This window comes from Coturnix japonica, chromosome 13, assembly GCF_001577835.2.
Source record: "Coturnix japonica isolate 7356 chromosome 13, Coturnix japonica 2.1, whole genome shotgun sequence".
Taxonomy (NCBI): domain Eukaryota; kingdom Metazoa; phylum Chordata; class Aves; order Galliformes; family Phasianidae; genus Coturnix; species Coturnix japonica.
In genome coordinates, this window is record NC_029528.1 from 10,829,612 (window position 1) to 10,849,037 (window position 19,426).

Consider the following 19,426-nt stretch of genomic DNA (forward strand, 5'->3'; position numbering starts at 1 on the left):
AATGGTTTTTGAAATGCCAGGCAGCCCTCTGTACTTGCCAAAGTTTTATTTGTTTCATAAACAAGTAAAATTATATTAATGTAAAACAGGTAAATGGACAAAAATAAAACACACACGGCACTGATCACGACGCTATAGAGTACTGACATGAAGAAGTGCAGCTTCCCCACCCTCCCCCCTCCAGTCCCAATGAGTTGCTTGAGAAGCCCAATGCAGAGGTCCAATGTCTGAGTCAGCTTCAGCATGGTGTGCAGATCACAGGACTGAATCATAAAGGTAAACAGAAGTAACTTCCCCCCTTCGGGGCAGGAAAAGGGCTCCCCTCACTCTATTGTTTCTTTCTTAAGAAAAAAAAATCAACAAAGAGGAGCAAGGGGGAAAAATCCATGGAAATAAACACTATTTTGCTACTGTATTTATATATATATATATATATATATATAACTTCATATACATATATATAAATATATACAAAGCAGGCTTCTCGGTGAACACAAAACTCTATAAAACTACCATTGAATCTGGGTTATTTTCTCCCCTTTTTATTTTAAAAGTCGCTTTAAAAAGGATAAAAAGTGCACAGACACCCTTATAAGGCACAAACAGATCTTCTGTACAAGTCATGTATCATAGGACTGTTTAAAAAGAAATAGCAATACAAGGACTAACAATTAAATCTATCCAAGGCTGCCTCGTCCTGGACATCTTTGTGAGAGGCCTCTGCCACCTGCTTCAGAAAATCCCTGTTGCTCTCTGACAGTTGATGTGCCCAATGCTGCCTATTCCCCACTCTGCTGGATGCTGGCTCCGCTCATTTCACCCCCCAGCCAAGAGCTCACTGGGTGCTGCCCTCCTGGAAATCGCTCACAACTGCAGCAGCAAAAAACACCCCTAAACAACCTGCCAGTAGTGATTTGCTGTTTCTCCTTGCTGGCTTAAATATAAGAGCTGCACCAAGAAGTGAACCTTGCATGCAGTCAGCCCTGCTTGTTGAAGATCTGAAGTGTCAGCCAACTAAATGGGCCACACACTACTGCGGTGGGGTACCAGCTCCAAACAAAGCAGGCAGATCTGCAACAGGGAGCATGGGGACAGCCACTGGCATCTGTTAGTCCAGTGTGATCCCAGCCAGCACCCAGTGCTCTGAATTCAGCTTTCCTTGAGCTCCTCCTCATGCAAAGAGTTCTCATTGCATCCCATGCACAGCAAGGACACAGGGTGGGCAGCCCACCTGGCCAGGTGTCACCAAGCAGCTCCGTGCTGTGCCCACTGACTACAGCTAGGCCTTGAGCTATAAAGGCCAGGCTATGCAAGAGTGGGGGATCCAAAGGCAGGCAGCCTTGAGAGGTCACTGCAATGCTTCAGCTGCTGGAAAACAGCTCTGGCTGCTGGATTATGCAAAGGCAGTGCTGTACAGGCAGGGATGTGCTAAGTTCCCCAAAAGGGCACTGCAATACCAGCAGACACTCGTGTCAATGGAGCAGGACAGTGGCTGAGAGATCCCATTCTGAAGCAGCCTCTCATCTATACACTAAATGGAAACACTCATCAGCTCTTTAAGTTAAAGCAATTAAAAAAAAAGTTTTCTCTGTGCCCTGCCTGCTGGGCGCATGTGGGACAGTTCATTGACCCCAGCAAGGGGGACAGCAGCCCCACAGCCCCCACTGGGCTTAATGACCAGGCCATCAGCAGTAGCAGCAGAGAGGCAGCAGCACATCCATGGCATGGATGGACACAAGCATCCCTCTGTACTCAGCAGCCCTGCAGCACATAGGTTGCTTTTCTCTGTTTATGGACTGAAATGTGATAACTGCACCTTTCTTACTTCATGGCACACGATCACCGAGCTAGAATGACATCAGCCCCTCTCTCACCCTCTGGTTTGCATCCTTGTGTGGGAAGAAGGAGCAGGGAGGAAGCCTGCAGGAGGACAGAGGGTAGGGGAGCTCCTGTGGGAGCACCAGGGAGGACACCAAGCCCTGCAAAGCCCTACTGCCTGCCCATACATTTCCCACCTCCTCTGGATTGCTGCTGCTCATGGCTGTCTAACATCACAGCTAATAACCATTTACCTTTTAAGTCTTTTAATAGACTCAGAGCCTTTTTCTTCCCACCCCCCTTGCAAAGCCATGTTTGATCCCTATTCATCCCAATTACTTCTTGCTTGTGGCTGAAACCTCCACTGGCAGCCAGTATTGTGGGCAGTGGGAGCTGTGCTGGGAAATCCAGAGAGGCAGCAGAAATATAGTACAGTCCCAAGAGAGAAGGTGAGCTCACAGGGACTGGGGGAAGAGACATGAGCCAGGCAGGACCCCATGAGACCACAACTGCCCCATGCTGGGAGGAGCAGAACAAAACTTGGGGCTCTGTTCTGCCACAAAAAGCAATAGCTGCTGCAGTCAAGCCTAAAGCAGCTCCTCCACATGCCCCAAATGCCTGCTGAGAACTCAAACAAATGACAGTTTGGTTGTGCTACTATTTTGGCCTTCACTTGTTCCCCTTAAATGGATGGGTATTAAATTCTCAGATCACTTTTGACCACTCCAAACCCCCCCACCGGGCCACGTTCTAATTTTGCTCCACCACAGCACCAGCAGCACAGAGCTGTCTGGACAATCCAGCAGCACCCAACAAATGGCAGCGTTCCCTCCTGACCCACACCACATCAGCCTCATCCCTCTGGAAGATCAAAGAGCTTGGCACAGAGAATTTCCCTTCTGCAGCTGGGTCAGGTCCCTACCACAATTCACTGTGCGGGCATGCAGCCCAGCAGCACGGCCTCATGTGATCCTTAGCTCTATTTGATCCCTGAATTGTGCCCTACCAATCAAATAAGGAAACACAGATTACGAGCCACTTGATTACAACTGACCAGCACAATAACCCATAAGCAGGGACGGAAAGGCATGGTTACTGCTAGCGGCTGTCTCCCTTCCCAAGCCCAAGCCGGGCGCTATGGGCGGTAAATCTTAATAACATCTTTGATGACCCGTCGGCAGATGGGGCAGCAGGCGTTGAGCTGCTTCTTCAGCTTAAGACCGCAGGTGTTGCAGAGGCACATGTGTCCACAGGTATAGATCACCGTGTCCACCTCGCTGTCAAAGCAGACGGTGCATTCCCCGTTCTTGCTGCTGGATGGCTCTGGAGGGGGGAAGACGGGAGAGATGGGAGGGCTCAGGGGAGAGCTGGGAGCAGTCACTAGAAGGAGGAGGAAGAACAAGGTCATTCAGTCACCAGGGTGGTGCACACCTGCCTGATAATATATAACATGTGGGTATGGGTCATGGATTGATGGTTGGATGAGATGATCTCGGTGGTATTTTCCAACCTTAATTATTCTATGACCATCCCCAGGTCTATATTTAAGGCCCTTCCTCCTAAAGCCTTCCCCATACATGCCCCAGCATCCTCCACCAGCCAGTATCCACAACCCACCTGGCAACTGCCCGCAAAGCTCTACTTACCGAGTGAAGACTCCGAGGCAGATGATGACCTGTTGACGCTGAAGGCCATGTCAGAGTCACTGTCGTACTGCGAGCCGCTGGGGGACCCTGAGGGCGAGACGGTCACTGGGCTGGACTGCACAGTGCCTGCAAGCACAGGGAGAAGACTCAGCCCCCTCAGAGCAGAGGGACACACAGACACATAGAGCCCTCTACTGAGCCCCGTGGTGAGCTGATGCCACCCCAAAGCACCAGAGCTGCCCTCACAAAACCCACTGCTCTTAACAAAGACAGGAGTCTAACGCCTGTTGGCTGGAACTGTGGGCTTATAAACAATCTTCTTTACACGCAATTCCTCTGAAAACCAGCCAGATGCACACGCAGCTCTCCTGGCTTCCTTACATGCTGTTCATTTTACCTCTCAGATCTCAGCCCTTTCTGGAGGGCTCACAAAGGCAGCTCTGAGATAGCTGCCATGAATTGCTCCGTCCTGCTTGCCAACACAAGGCTGGGTGAAGAGCTGCATATGCTCATCAGTGACCACCTCACACAAGCAGGCAATGACAGCTCATAGCTCCCTTTAACCAGCCAGGTGCTCCCTGTTATTCTTCAATAACTTACCCAGTATTTTGAGCTGGTTGATTACACCATGGATTGTAAAAAACACCCAGAGAGACTGCGAGGTATCCACACACATCAGCATGCCACGGCTCGCTCCGTTCACCCCATGGTGCACCTCGCCATTTGGCAAGACTGTGAAATTGAGGATGTCACCACTGCTGAGAACCGGGAAGGCCCGGTACACCACCCAGTACTCCTTGCGGTCCAGGAGAACGTCCGGATCTGCTGGGAGCTCATTTGTCCTTAAAGTACTTGGATCACAAGAAGTGATGCCAAACGAGAGGGCCCCGTAATACGGCAACCCAAGGTGTCCCACTTCCACAAACAGGCTCTCGCCGATGTGCAAAGGGCGGTCAGAAAACACCAAAGTCCTATTGCTCTCTTGCCAGTTGGTGCAGGCGACCATCCGGTCCTGAGAAAAGGTGATGTCAGGTCCGCGGGTGGGATGGAATCGCAGGTCTGTGTCCAGAAAGGCCGGGATTCCCTGGACACGTGGCCGCCGGTTGGGGCAGCAGGGGATGATGTGGTTGTCTGTCGCAAGTCCAGGCACCCGGCTCAGGTTTAGGTTTGCTATTTTGGCCACCACTTGGTTATTCTCCAGTTCATTATTATTGAAGTTGGCCGAGTCGTGGTTGCTCTGGGGAAGGCAAGTGCTGAGACGGGCGTTGCTGAGGCGAGCAGTGGTCATGGTCTCTGCAAACATGCTATCTGTGAGATAAACCCAGCAATAAGGGGCATGAGAAACAATCGGCTACTTTTACCACTACTTGTGTTATTATTTCAGCCTATGGATGACCTGAGTTCTGTTATTCTGAATAGAAAAACAATGGAAAAATTAGATGGAGGTCAACCACTAACAAACAGAGAGCACTCATGTGGAGCAGGCAGCAGGCAGAAGAACAGCTGTATCTTGGCACCAGCTGAGATGTTGCTAAATACTCATCTAATCTGGGAGCTCTTTATACCGGTGAGCCAGGAGAAACTACAAACTAGCACAGTCCTACAGTTTTCTTAGGCCTAATACCTTTGAGGAGGCTTTTTGAAGGAGGAAATATCTCATTATCCCAGTGTCCAAAAGTCTTGTGCAAGCTGAGTCTGCAACACAGCGATAGGTGAAGGAACAGAGGAATCACTGTGTATTTATTTTGCATTTACTAATGCCTTACGACTTCAACATGGTTAGGCACAGGTATGCCTAAGAGAAGTCATTCTACATAAACATTTCAAGCCTCACACCTCAGGGAAGTTGACAGCACTACAGAGACTCTGAATTGAATCACAACACTATAATGTGATGGAAAGCACCACAATAATAGCAGGGTGGCAAAGTCTTTGGCTATAGCAAATGAGAACAAGCCCAAATGCAGTGGTCACAGAAACACAAGAAAAGAGCTGCTTACCTTCAGAAAGCCTCAAATAAGCAAGGATCTCCAGCAAGAGATACCCTCAGCACCACTGCCAACCTTTAAATAAGGGCTGGGAAGGGGTGGATCCTGGTTCCACCCCTTCAGGTCACTCAGCTAAATTGCATTCACCTGAGCTCCTCTGGGTTGGCCCTGCCTTCCCACCAGGTGCTCCATCACTGCTTCAGGTTGTGAATTAGCATTTCCACTACAAGAGTTTGTCAAGACAGCTCCTTGCTGCAGCTGTCATAATTAAGGTTTTTTTACAATAAGAGTTATTTTCCCCTTTTACAGCAAAAGTCAGCATGATGACTCTTAACTCATTTCTTCACCTTGGCCATGCCAGGCCCAGGGAGGATTTCAGGATTTGAGGAGGTTCAGGAGTCTTCTTTATCCATGCCACGTGAAGTGACATCTGACATGCTTCCCCAGAGCTGCAAGCTGCATCCAAGCTTCATGATGCTGAGAGATACATTTTGTGCATCTGTATGCTGGCTGCATTTCACAGCTTTCTCAACTTGCAGGATATGGGGAGGAGGAGTCAGAGAGATGAACAGGTCTGTGGCTCAGCATCACCCTGGAGTCTAGGACAGCTTATGGGACTTGGCACCCCAATCCAAACCACAGCAGAGCTCAGGTGCCCCTGGCACAAACCATCACCTTGCACTTGGCCTCCACAGGCAGGATGGAGTGAGGGCAGAAATAAGCAGGGTTTTATCTGTCTAACTATAACCTACTGAGGAAGAAGGACTGCACTGGTAAAGCAGCTGCAGTGGGCAGTACAGCAAACACCCCCTCACCTCTGTGATGAGCACCAGAGGCTGGAGAGTGTCACAGTTGCAATTGCAAGATAAGCCACTGGAAAGGTTTAATTACACATTTGAGACAGAGCAGGCAGGGCAAAGTGTTGTTTATGCGTAGCTTTCTCGGCTGTAAAATAATTGGTACCATTCTGATGAATCTGTGTCAGAGCTGCCTGCCCCTAGACTAACCATTTCACAGCCTGCAGCTGGGACCTGGCTGTAAAGCAGCACCATGTTTTTCCATGCCATAGTAGCACATCTAGCTCAGTAAAAGCTGGGGAAAGTTACATGTAAAGATTTCCATCATACGACTGCATGTACAATGGAGATTTAGATTAGGGGTCAGTGTGGCACTAGCACTGATACCCAGAGCTGTGGGTGCCCCATCGCTGGAGGTGCCCAAGGCCAGGCAGGATGGAGCTCTGGGCAGCCTGATCTGGTGGGAGGCAACCAGCCCACGGCAGGAGTTGCTACTGGGTGTTCTTTGAGCTCCCTTCCAACCCAACTCATCCTGTGATTCTGTGACTCTTAGGACTTCCCATGACTGACTTCTCTGACTTGTCCTGCTTCCTACATCCCACATCAAAAGAAAAATCATTAATTTGATGAACAAAACCAATCAGAAATCAGTTGTTCTTAAGTGTCCCACAAAAGTAATTAACCAGATAAACCATTAAATGCATTTGTGAAGATGCTGCTGTGGAAAGAGCAAGTGGAAAAGCAAGGCCCAAAGACACACTTACCTAATATTTGCACTTCGTGGGTAATTCCATAGACATCTATGAGTGCCCAGAGAGGACCGGAGACTTTAATACCACAGTGAAACAATATTGGCTCCTCATCATTAATACTGTAGAAGACTCTCCCATGGCGGTCAACCCAGAAGGCCAAGACGTTGTCCCTGACAGCAAACCTCTCTGGCAGAGCTTTGGCCCAATAGCCAGGCCGGGTCACTAGGTCTGGGCAGGCGTACTTTGGTATGTCATCAGAGCTCATCTGTGACGGGTCGTGAATGGTGAAGCCAAAGCGCAGGGCCCCGCTCCAGCCATGGTGCACGGCCACCAGCTTCAGCCGCACCTTCTCGTAGAGGTGGATGGGCCGGTTGGTGAAGGTGACCCCGTTACAGAAGCTGTTTCTCCTCGTGGCCCGTCGGGAGTGGGCGTCCAGCCGCACGTTCTTGCCCTTGGCGTGGGAGTGGAAACGTGGCGGCTCTGTGACGGTGAGCACTGAGCGTCGCTCATGGCTGCTGTTGGGCAGGCTGTAGTAGGGACGGCTGGAGACTGAACGGGTCTGGTGGCCTGTGTCTGCAAAGGGAAAAAACAGCCTGTCAGAAGGGCCTGAGCATGGCCATGTGTAGGCTCGGCTTTTAAACTCCACCACCAGCCTTCCCTGGCCTGGCACTTAGCACTATGCATTGGGAACTGCAATACTTAGGCTTAAAATGCTGTGCTCGCCCACAGCCTGCTCTTTGTTACAGCAATTTGGCCCTCTGTTTTATGCAAATATCGATGTATGTAAATATAGCTCTTGGGTGGAAAGGTTCGCAGCTTTCCTCTACACCCTGCAAAGCTGGGCAAAAAACTTCCTTTTGTTCCCATTGAATGCATCCGACTGCATTCGGAAAGGTCTGATACTTTCAACTGCAGCTCCCCATTTCCTATGTGAAACGCACGTGTTGTTAAATCATTGTTCCAGCTGGCTGGTGCCAGATTCTCACAATCTTTGAGAATCGTTCTTGTTAAGATCAGAGATCTCAACACAAAAGGCGTAAGGAGGATTTCTGCAAGATGTGCAGCCACTGGCTTCTCTGCCCCTTAATTTTGTAATGATGAACAGAAGCTTTTGAGCAACACAAACAAACCGAGACATTTAGCAGCTGCAGGACTACCTCTGCATCACCAGAGTGTTCTTCCAAAACTTTCAGCCCAGCCCTTGGTTCAGATATCAGATCCAACTGGCACAGGAAGGAACATTTCATCCCGCAAAGGCTCGCCTTTACGCAGAACCACCCATTTAAGCTCAAAGCACTTCATAAACCATGATTGTTTGCAGCTTCACAGCACCACAGATGGCACAGAGATCCTGCCATCCTCCTTTTACAGATAGAAGACGGAGGATTTATGGGTGAGATCTCACAGCGTTTGAAGTCAATAGCAATTTTGAGACCAATTTCATGAAGTTCAGACAAGCATGAAGCAGATATGAAAAAAGGAAGACTTTCAGTATTGAGCCCCAGCTGTACGTTCCTGGAGGCTGAGACTCTCCTTTTGCACATTCTGAAGGCAGGTCCCTACTCTGGGACACCCGTGAGCACCACCACGGTGTCACCACCACTTTGGTCTCTCCTCTCTCACCCCCCATCTTCCCTTCTTTGTAGATTTTTAAAGCAAAAACAAACGGCATCCTGGGTGCTCAAAGTCACGCTGTTAAATATAACACCACATCACACGCACACTTTTCTATTGAGACTTTTTTGCCACGTTTAAAGCCCTTCCTTCAAGCTGTTTCCTCCCTGTGTGCAGCCCCTGGCTTTGCTCTGGGACAAGGGAAGGATTTTTCCTTCCTTTCGTGGGAAGGAACATCCAAAGACACCAGGAGCTGGGGAAGCTGACAGAGGAGCTTGGCTGGGACACTCTGTTAGCAAGCAAAACCAGCTACAGAAGCCAGAGGCTCCTGTTGCCACTAAGCACAACAGGGTACTCCTGAATTATGACAGGCAAATGCAGTGGCTAAATAGAAGCTCTTTTGTATTCTCCTCATTCAAATTGCATGTAACAACAGCTGCTTAGCACAAGGTAATGGTTAATCCCATCTGAACGCTCATGTAAATAGATACATCCCCACCCTAATGCCAGTAGGCGATTTGCCACTGCAATGCCAAGGACAAGGAGTCCTGGGTCAGATGGGGAGGGGAGTCCCTTGCTGTGGCCATCCCCACAACATACCTTCTCCCCAGCACAGGGCAGTGCAGGAGGACCCAGGGGAAATCCTCCTCATCATTTGCTCTCACTCTGCCAGCAGGGAATTTTGGGACAGGGTTTAGGGATTTTTTTTGTTGTTGTTTGTTTGCTGTCAAAACAGGAAAGCATATTGTGACTGAACAATAGGAAAGTCTCCAGAAGGAAATGAAGGGATCGTTTATTAATAACAACGTTCCCCCCACATGAACACCTGCCTGTTGCCACCATCAGTACAGCCTGACACAGCCTGGGGCAGCCAAGCATGGCCTGCCCACCACAGCATGTAGCTGTGTGTTTTGCTCATTGTGTCCCACAGGGGCCAGCCAGCCCAACAGGATGTTTGTGCATTGGGATTGCCCTCATTTCCTAGTCTGCATCATGTTTCAGTCCTGCTGCTACTTCTCCAGTCTCCCCTCTCTGACCCCACCGCAGGGTAATGGGGACCCATACCCCCAACCATATCTAGTTATCATACATTTGAAGATGCTTTGTCTTCTTTCCAGAAGCCCAGTGCACTTATTTCTTAGGTTGCAAGGAGAGAAAAAAGGCCAAAGGGTGGCAAGCAGCACAAAATCCATCCAGTAATGCTCGTTGCACAAGAAAAAGGGAATTCATCCAGTGCACCGTGCCTTATCTTTATGGTTGCAGCTTTATCAGCAACATTAGGACTTTTTCCTATTACAGCAGATAGGTTACTGTTACAACAACCCCGTTGAATATTAAACGAGGCTTCTGGAGATCAGGGCAGGTGGCTTTTTCTTTGAAACAGGAAAATGCCAACAGGTGGGGACAATGTAGGCAAGCTTAATGTCCCTATTGCACACCTGCAGAGCCACCCTCGTGGCTGTAACAGCATCCGTGCACTGTACATCTGCTGCACAAAACCAGCCCTGCTTCCATAACCCTGATCGATTCCAGCATGCGCCAATTGGAAAATGCAACCATACAATTAATAAATAGCCCCACTTAAATTCCTGTGGTTTGCATGAGCAGCCCAGAGCCCTGCGCTGACAGAGGTCTCAGCCTCCCACTAGTTACTCTGATCCTTTTCTACAGGCAGCAAACATGGGCAGGGAGTGTGTCAGAGCCCTGCAGAGCCACCAGCGTGTACTTCAAGGCTATTCTTTAAGGCACTGATGCCCTGGCACTGCTGCCCAGAGCTGTGAGTTCCCCTTCTCTGGAGGTGCCCAAGGCCAGAACGGATGGGACCTTGGGCAACCTGATCTGGTGGGGGCCATCCTAGGGGGGTGAAACTGAGTGACCTCTAAGGTCCCTTTCAACCCAACCATGCTGTGATTCTATGACTTATCACTAAATACGGTGTAGGTGTGACTTTGATGTGTGGCATTTTCAGAACAGCGTCTGCCACCCCAAAATCTCCTGAGGTGTCTGCAAGTCCCCCTGCACCCACTGCATTCTCTCCAGCCGTGCATCTCACTCTCGCTGTGTACATGCATGAGATCTGCTGCAAAGTTGGCCCCATCTTTATTACAGCTTTTTAGTTCTCCTGCATATAAATAGCACTAAGAATATGCAGAAGACAACGATTAAGCAGAGAAAAAAAAAAATCTCCTCTCCCCCGTATTATTAGTGAATCTGGGTCAATGAGTCTGCAACTCCAGTACTAAACAAATTCTTAGACTCAGTTAAGGACAGACAGAGCAAGAGCGAGCAGGAGAGAGCTGGAGAAAAGGCAGAGTTTGTGCCATAATCCCTGCTTAAGCGCTTTGGTGCACGTGCTGAAAGCAGCAGTGTGATGGATGGGAGCCCTGGGGCGGCACTACATGCTGCACCCCAGCCCAGGGCTCGTGCCATGGCCACACTTAAGAGCCAAAGAGCTCCAAGCTTTCAGCAATCTGAAAGCTATAAAACATGAGATGCAAAATTAGGCTCACTTCATCTGCTGGTCCTGAACTGTGAGTCCATAAGTGTGGTTTGGGGATCAAAATCAATAAGTAGACATTTGGGGCTGGGCAGCAATGAGCTCAGCTGGGGACGAGGGATGGGACAGAGGCAGCAGAGGGGTGGGAAACCCTCTTATTCTCCTTGGTTTTACTGAATGCATACAGAAATGGGGTATTAACATCTAAACTCCAAAGGACTGCAACACTAACCTATTTTTGTTCCCAGTGATTATTGCTTTGGGCAAGGCTGGGATCCACTCCCATCTTTCGATGAATCACTTTTGTTAAACCAAGTGCACTGTGCTCACTGCCAGTTAGACCCAGCTTAGGCCAACACCCAACGATCTCACTTTCAGCCACAGTTCTGCTGTTACATCACACACCATTTGCCTTGTGCATTCCCCTTCTCCAGTCTGACTCAAGCACAGTCCCACAGCTCTCTTTTCTCCATTGTCTCCTACAGTCATTAGTCTTTGGCTTGACTGCACAGCACAGCTCGAGTGTGGAGTTTCAGAGACACATTCATAATTTTCATGGCACATTGTACCACTGGGGTCTGTCTCACACATACAGACCACAAGCACAGCCTAAGTATAGCCAAAGACCTCACATCCTGGACTCCCAGTGCCAGCCATGTCCTCAGGCCAGAGGAGCTGTGTCTGCAGGACACCCGTTGTGTCACTGCTTCATCATCCTTCATGGGATCCTACTATGATTTTTCTCACAGACCAGAACACAAACCTGGTTTTGTCTCCTTGCTCCTGGTTCCTCTCCACTCAATAATTCCTAATTTCCAAGGCAACTCTTTTTTCTCCTCCCTCCAGCACAAACTGCTCAGAATTCTTTCTCAGAGCCACGCTTCATCTTTGAAACCCATCGCTTTGAAGTCATGTTTTCTTTCCCCAAACATGACAGTGATTTGTTAGTTATGGGCACACGTGACTGGCGGGACCGCTGACATTGAGATGCTTCACGTCCCCTCGCTGCCAGCAACGCACACAGTGACCATTAATGCGAACAGCCTCCCTCTTTCCATCAAATCTCCTTTCTTCTGACCAGCTGCACCCAGTCATCTGCACTGAGGGTTTATAAATAGTGGCCGTGCCATTCCAACACTAATGGCTTTTAATGAAATCGGAGAATGAAATGCATTCCCTTCTACTACTCTCAGAGCAGCAGTCTTGTTCTATCCCAGAGCTGCAATATAGGGCTCATGGAAAGAGCGCTGTAGCCCAGCACATCCTTCCCACCCAGCACAGGCAGGAATAAAAAAAGGGAAAAAATGTTGTTGTCTTGGATGCAGGAAACCCACCCATCCCCTACAGACACACCAGGAGGGCAGCTTGTGCGACAGGAAGCAAACAACACGTGAAAAGTTGTAGAGGTGCCTTAGCATAGCTTTGATTCCATTGTTCCCTACGTACACCCACAATGTCGGTGTTTATATTGCCTTCAGCACTGATTTCGGGCTGTGTACGACGCACACTTATCCCCCTCCCACCCCCAAATAACCCTGGTTGGAGGCCAGCCAGCATCCAACCATGGAGCAGTGCTGTCAGCAGGGCTGTGAAACCAGCCTGACTCCCAATCTCCAATAGAAACACATGAAAATTTCCCTGTAAGCACTGAGATTGTTCAGAGACAGGGCTGCACAAAGGAAGAAAAAGCACAGGTGAAGGGTGAGAGCAGCACTCAAGTGATGTTACGTGAGTAGAAAGGAGAGCCAGGCCATTCATTTCAGATTTCCATTTTTTTCCCCATGACAAAAGGAAAAACCCTGCTTTCTCAGGTTTGTTATTGAAGCCACCATCATCTTTATCTCCTCTGTACACAGTGGTTCTAAGAGTCCTTTTCTTTTTCCCCTCCCTCATTACAACTTCTCTAGACAGAGGACAGGAAAGAATTCAGTTAAAAACGACAGAGCTATTTCAGTCCAAACAGGGATGGATAACCAAGACATCACAGTGGCACCCATATGGGGCTTTCATCTGTCCTAAGGGAGACACAAAACCAAGCAAAGGGGTAAAAAAGGCCTCTAGGAAGCTGTGCTCCCAGCAGTCCTGAGCCCAACATGGTGCAGCGTACTTAAACTCTGTCCATAGCTCCCTTTGTATTTACACACAGTTTAAACAGTGATCTGGCAGAGAGAGGGGAAAATGCTTTGGGAGGAACGCATGGCTGAGGAAGCTAAATAAAGAAGTGGCCAGGTCTTCAATCATCCTATATTTTATATATACAAAGGCTGTGATTTCACTAAGCTTTTCAGAAACAATATGTAAAGAATCCAAAGCAGGGCAAAGAGATGGGAATAACTGGTTACAATTAAATTCAGGGGGCAAAGCACTGCTCTTCCACTGGGCTAGGGGAGTCTCCTACAGAAGAAATTTATCTTAAAATCCAACTGTCCTTCCATTCTTTCTTGTTCCTCCTCCTCCCCTGTCCCGTCACTTGCTGGATATTTTAGCAGCTGCTCTAAATAAATTCAATTCTGCAGCACGGAAATGAGGATGGGAGGGCCCTGCTTGTCCCTACCGTTCCCGGTTCTCCTTCCTTCACCGCCTTTATTCTCAAGCCATTTGATGCCTCTGCAGTTTTCCATGGTTTTTATGATCTCATCACAGCTGGAAAGCAGGATCATTTGTTAATTATTTTCTTTACCGTTCAACTTGGGGATTCTTTACTTTTTATAACGAGTCGTTTCCTTGCCTCTTTTTGAAATAGCACTTTTTATGGCAGTGTTCCCAACTGCTCAAATCTCAAAGACAGGGATTGGGTTTAACACAGCCCTAGAGAGGGGCTCTCAGGCCAAGCAACTGAAACTGCTCAGCAGGAAAAGCTCCAGCTATACAACTGTAGACGGACACCTTGTCAGGTATAAGGAGACTTAATGCTGGAGACCTCTTCAGATATCTCAAGCAATGTAATGTTGAATAAAAGGAGCATCTGCCTTTGCCATGATTGTACGGTGTTCAATTTAATCGGGCAGCTCTTCTGAATGTTTGACCTCCTCGTCACAAATGTGCAGATGGGATCTCACCCAACTCACATGCAACTACGGTACATCTTTTTCTGGCTGCTTCAGTTCACGTTCAGCTGAAGCTACAGCTTTTTCTAAATACACATCTTTAGAAACAAAGCCAGAAGTCTTCAAAAGAAGCAAGCAAACAAAAAATAAAAGACGGAGGAGAAAAATAAACAGTGGAGCATTTGTTGCTGGTGCAGAAGCAGAGGAAAATGCTGCAGGAAGAAAAGACCAATCCTTCTTCCCTCGGCTGAAGCTCTGTGAGATGTGCGGCTCTGTGCGGCGCTGCAAAGCAGTGTGAGACGGGCTGTTGTGCAACGCTTGGCTGCCGCGTGGCTGAGCCGTGAGATCCCTTGCCATGATATTTACAGGAATTAATCAGAGGAAACAAGAGCCACTTCAAGACATTAAACTGTCCAAACAAAAGAAAATACAGTCATACCAGTACTGGACACACAGTGACCTCGACCCCTTCCTTCAGCTCAAACACCTTCAATTATTTCAACACAAGAAGGATTTGAGAAAGAGGTTTATTTTTAAGCCCCTGTGTCCATCTTCTCAATTGGAACCCAACACACCTCAAAAGATGCCTTTCCCCTTTTTCTCTCTCTTTGTGGCACCGCATCTAGAAGACAACAAAGACAGAACCCTGCCTGTGTGAGACATTTCCTCCCCTTACAGAAGATAAAACTTCTTTATTTTAGCCAAAAAAAAGAAGGCTAAGCACTTTGTCATTCCCTCCTTCTAAGAGAGGAATTGCTCCTGAGAGATGGGAGCTAATGTGTGAATTACAGAAAGCCCTGCATCCTCACAGCTCAGCGGGGCAGGCAGAGCGCAGCATGGCTTTGCATCACACTTTCCCACCTTTGGGAGCAGAGCTTGGACCACTGCTCAGCAAAGCACGCTCAGAGACTTCGAAACACTTTGCTGAGGAGGTGCGAGCTGCTGCTCTTTCTTACAGCTGGTTCAAATTGCTTTGTGCTCCTCATAGATCACTTAGGCCGATAAAATCTCACTGTACAGTCAACCAGCACACTCCTTGCTAACTGTGCGACTGGGAATTCCAGAAATCACTAATGAAACAATATAAACAGCTGTCCGAAACCTCCAGTTTCCACCCAGATGGCTCTTGTTTCAATTAACAGAATCAAACTTTAATTCAGAGTCTGTCACTGGCCCTGGTTGGGTTTACTTGGAAAAACACACCTATAAATCACAAGAGAAAAACTGCGGAGGGAAAGAATTTGTTTCTCTCTGGGTGTTGTTTTTTGGTAGAGCACAGTGTTATTGTCAGACAAAGACTGCACACCGCTGTGCTGACAGCTGGGAGCCTCCGCTGGTCCCCAGCACAAGCAAGACTGTGGCACAGACACATGCTGTCCCTCCACTACTTCAACCCTCATGGCACCAAGTGCCCCCCAAACTGCACATGACACTCTCAGGGGTTTCTGATATGGAAACATACAGAAAAAAAGGCTGTCAAATGCATGGAAAGCCTCAATCCACCAAAACAGGCACAAATGAGGGCTGGGTCCTCCAGACCCAGACCTGCAGAGCAGTGCCCTAAAACCATCCCGATGGCAGTGCCATGGCACAGCCCCAACAGGAGCGGTGCAGCCCGGAGGTGACGGTGGTGGCATGGGTCCATAGGGGACATCCAGCACAGTGCTGTCACAGCGTGGTGAACACACAGCTCAGTACCTGGCTGTGCTTCCACCCAGGACCCACAGCAAGGCTCTGCCCCCCAGGATGTCCAGCTGAGGGGTTGAGTGGGGTGGAAGGGCAGGGAACATCTCCAGGGAGCTAAGAAGCAACTTTCCGTTCGTGTTTTGCTTCTAAAGTGCACTTTACATATTTCCAGGAGCAAGAGATATTTCAAAAGCAACATGATACCCTGAACATCATTTCTGAAACGGGGCTAATTTCTAGGGAAAATAAATTTTAGTGGAGAAAAATGTGAGCACTTCTACAAAGTGAGACGTTCCAGCTGTTCCATGCAGGGCCTGCACTGGGGGGAGAAAGCTCTTCCCAGTGCTCCCAGTGTCCTCATGGGACAACTGCTTAGTGCTCCCACTGCCAAAATGGAGTGGAGACGGCTGAATGCTTGGGGGTTCCCAGGCCTGGCAGCCCCATATGACAGATAGGAAATAACCCACAGTGCTGGTGGGAAGGGGTGCAAGCTGGCACAGCTCTTGTCTGAGTGGGAAAAGGACTGTTTTAACCAATGAATTATGATGGAGATAAAACAAATGAGGTTCTGAAGTTCGGTTCATAGCTGCCCAAGCTTCCACTGTAGTTCTGCTCTGAGGGATCCAACCTTCCAGACAGCATCTGCCAATCTGATCTGCTGTTAAATGGGGGAGAAAAACGCTGTTCTCTCCCACCTGCACAGAACTGCCTGTGCTCGGTAATTTGTTGCCTTGATAAATTCAATTTGCTTGAGTTTCCCTTTCTAGATTTGGCTGGTCAAACTAAACCATGAAGATTATTCATGGAAACGCAACCACAGTTGGTTACTAGGATACAAAAAAAATCACTCGGTACGTTTCTCCAATGAATAATCCCAGCAGAACACACAGAAATTCAATAAATTATGAATTTCTCTTTCTCTTTTGCATAAGCAGCGCAGTTGCAGAGGTATTCCTTGGAACCTTTTAAAATAAATTAATATCTTTATTACTATGCAATAGCAAAACAAACAGGATCACCAGCTGAGCCCTGCAGGTGAGCCGCATCCTTTGTCGAGACATGCACGTTATTTTGGAACAAAGCAGGGTGCAGACGGACAGCAGAGCCATCACTCCAGCATCTGCAGTACATGCTCGTGTATCAGAGAGGAAAACGTGAGCAGGAGGCTGCAATGATTTGGAAGAAGGCATTCTTCCTTCAGCAAAACCTCTCTTCCTGCACAATTCCATGTATACAAAAGGTCTCACCTAACACTGCTGCCAGGTTGCTGAGCCTATAAGCGAAACACAAGTTCTCCTGCCCAGGATGGCAGCTGGCAAGGCGCTCCATGGGAGGCCAACAGCGCCGCTGCTGCAAAGGGGGAATCACTGCTCAGAGTGCAGCCAGAGCAAGGCCAGTGTCTGGCACCCAGACATCACTGGAAACAACACCCAACTTTAGGGATTGATTGGGGATACTGAACAGCATTTGGTCTTTTTTGGTGTGTGGCTTTATTTTGCTTTATCTTTCCCTCACCCTCGTAACGTCCCCTAATAACAGCAATCCATCCCCAGGCACGACGCAGTACAGACCGCTGTTCAAGGCTGCGGTATTTAAAGGCACACCAAAGGCTCTGCTGGCTAAGATCAGTTTTTATAAACTTTAACCGAGATGGATTTCCTTGAATCTGTGACTTGTGAAGCATCTGTCCTTCTCCCCCTCTTCCTTTGATCACATTGGCAGCACTGCTGCTATGCTGCTGGCAAACCGCACGGCAATTGCTATTTCAGACTCACAAATCAGACACCAGCGTGAAGATCTGCCTTGTGTTCTTCAGAGGACATCTCCCCTCCAGAAGAGACCAACCGAAATGCTTGGCATTCCGAAATGGCTGCAAGCCCTCTCCCACTGCATTCTGTTTCCCAACTGACGGGGTCTTGCTGTGCAGGTCTTGTCCCCAGCCCTGCTGGCACATGCTGACATCTGTCAGCCACTGGCCACAAAGAGCTTTGCTGTTTATGGCCAGGTGGTGCCAGGCCATTCACACCCTCCTGCCATCGTACAGTTGGTCCCTGCAAACCATTGCATGGAAGCCATCACTGTTTTACAAGCCCACCCAAAGGACATAGCGCTATTTACAGGTTGATGCTATAAGTGAAACAACAGGCAGTTAGTAAATGATTTCAAGTCTTATGCTTGGGAGCCCATTCACTTTTCAGGATGAAGTCATCAGGAGTTTTTGATGGCATCCCAATGAGAGCCACAGAACCACCCTGGCAGCATCCCTCAGGAACGTGGTTAATGGGCATGGAGGTGGTGGTCAACAGTTGGACTTAATATTAGAGATCTTTTCCAACCTTAATGATTCAATGCTTTCAAGGCTCACCTGGCTCCCTCTCACCGCAGTGGGCCCAGCTGATGAATGAGTTGTTCATCAGGATCTCAGGGATGCAGATCACTCCAGTCCCATATTCCACCACGGCTTTGCTCTGCAGAGCACATGCTCTGAGGTCTGGTCCTGTCCCCTCCCCAAAACTGCAATGTTCTTTAGCCTTGGTTGGTCCCCTCCTCCTCTTGGCAGCAATTTGGTCACTGTCAGGACACCAGTCTGGGCATCTTAACCCAGTCCCAAAGGCCATCTGCAGCTGTAGGGCAGCAGAAGGGGAGGCAAGTTGGAGCAATGGGTCCACAGCCTCAGCTCTGCTGAAGGATTTTCACTCATCAAAAAAGAGCTCTGCCCAACCGTGTCAAGTTCAAGACCCCAAGAAATTGCAATTTCCCCTCATTAGGAATTATGCTTTCAACTTCAGCATCGCACCGAGGAGATAACTTCTGAACTTCACTCCATAAATTACAAAGCACGTTAAGCTGAGAAGCCAGAGCCCCATGAGACCACAACAGAAAGCGGGCTGAGAAAAGCTGCTGCCACAATGTAGTTATCACCGAGGAAAGAGAGATAAACCTGAACGAAATTATTTCATTTCTGCTGCCAAATGGGATATTCTATCTTTTATCTTTGGCTTGTCAAGCGGGGTTTGGAAGATGTAACATTCGAGTTACAGAGGAGGGCAAAAATCAAACAGCTATTTTCCCTGACATTTGGAAACCTGACGGAAAACTTTCACTCAGGAAATTCTCCCTTGTCTGCCCACCTGCCCTCCCTTGTTGTTGTTACACAGGCTGTGAAAAGCTGAGATTTGCTTTTATGTGATCTACTTATTTATCCCACGTAGCTGAAAGACATTATGCCATCAGGAATGCAATCACAAGGAAACAGGAGTCACTGACGAGGGAATGGTTAAAATGGGACAATTCCTAAAATACAAAAGTCTCATTATTATGTAAATATCCACAGTGGAACAAGAAAATGAAAGTGTTTTATGCAAGTATCTAGAAAACAACTCCACAAACACAACTGCATCCATTTTCCTCTCTGTAAAGAATAAGTAGCTCTTAAAAAAAAAAACCCTAAATGTGATTTTCCTGCTGTACGAAAAGCTTTGAAATGCAGTTAAATGGTTTTATTTTTTAAAGAGTCTTCCTGGGTAATTCTCAGCAGCGAGCGAAAAGTCATTGCTGATGTTCTGATTTGGTTTCTTCAT

General features: G+C 48.3%; 1 protein-coding gene across 5 annotated transcripts in view; it reads right to left on the minus strand.

Annotated features, from left to right (window-relative positions):
• Positions 1 to 31: 31 nt before the first annotated feature.
• Positions 32 to 19,426, minus strand: part of NEURL1B (neuralized E3 ubiquitin protein ligase 1B) — a 104,058-nt gene continuing 84,663 nt past the window's right edge. For 3 of the 5 annotated variants that reach the window (XM_015876210.2, XM_032447526.1, XM_015876211.2), the window contains exons 2-5: positions 7,014 to 7,574; positions 4,065 to 4,772; positions 3,465 to 3,590; positions 32 to 3,198 (exon numbers count right to left, since the gene is read on the minus strand). In XM_015876210.2, the coding sequence (XP_015731696.1) occupies positions 2,954 to 3,198; positions 3,465 to 3,590; positions 4,065 to 4,772; positions 7,014 to 7,574 (1,640 nt within the window). In that variant the 3' untranslated portion in view covers positions 32 to 2,953. Of the gene's footprint in view, positions 3,199 to 3,464; positions 3,591 to 4,064; positions 4,773 to 5,464; positions 5,615 to 7,013; positions 7,575 to 19,426 lie in introns of those variants that run through there. The other 2 variants (XM_015876212.2, XM_015876213.2) reach the window with 2 other exon arrangements.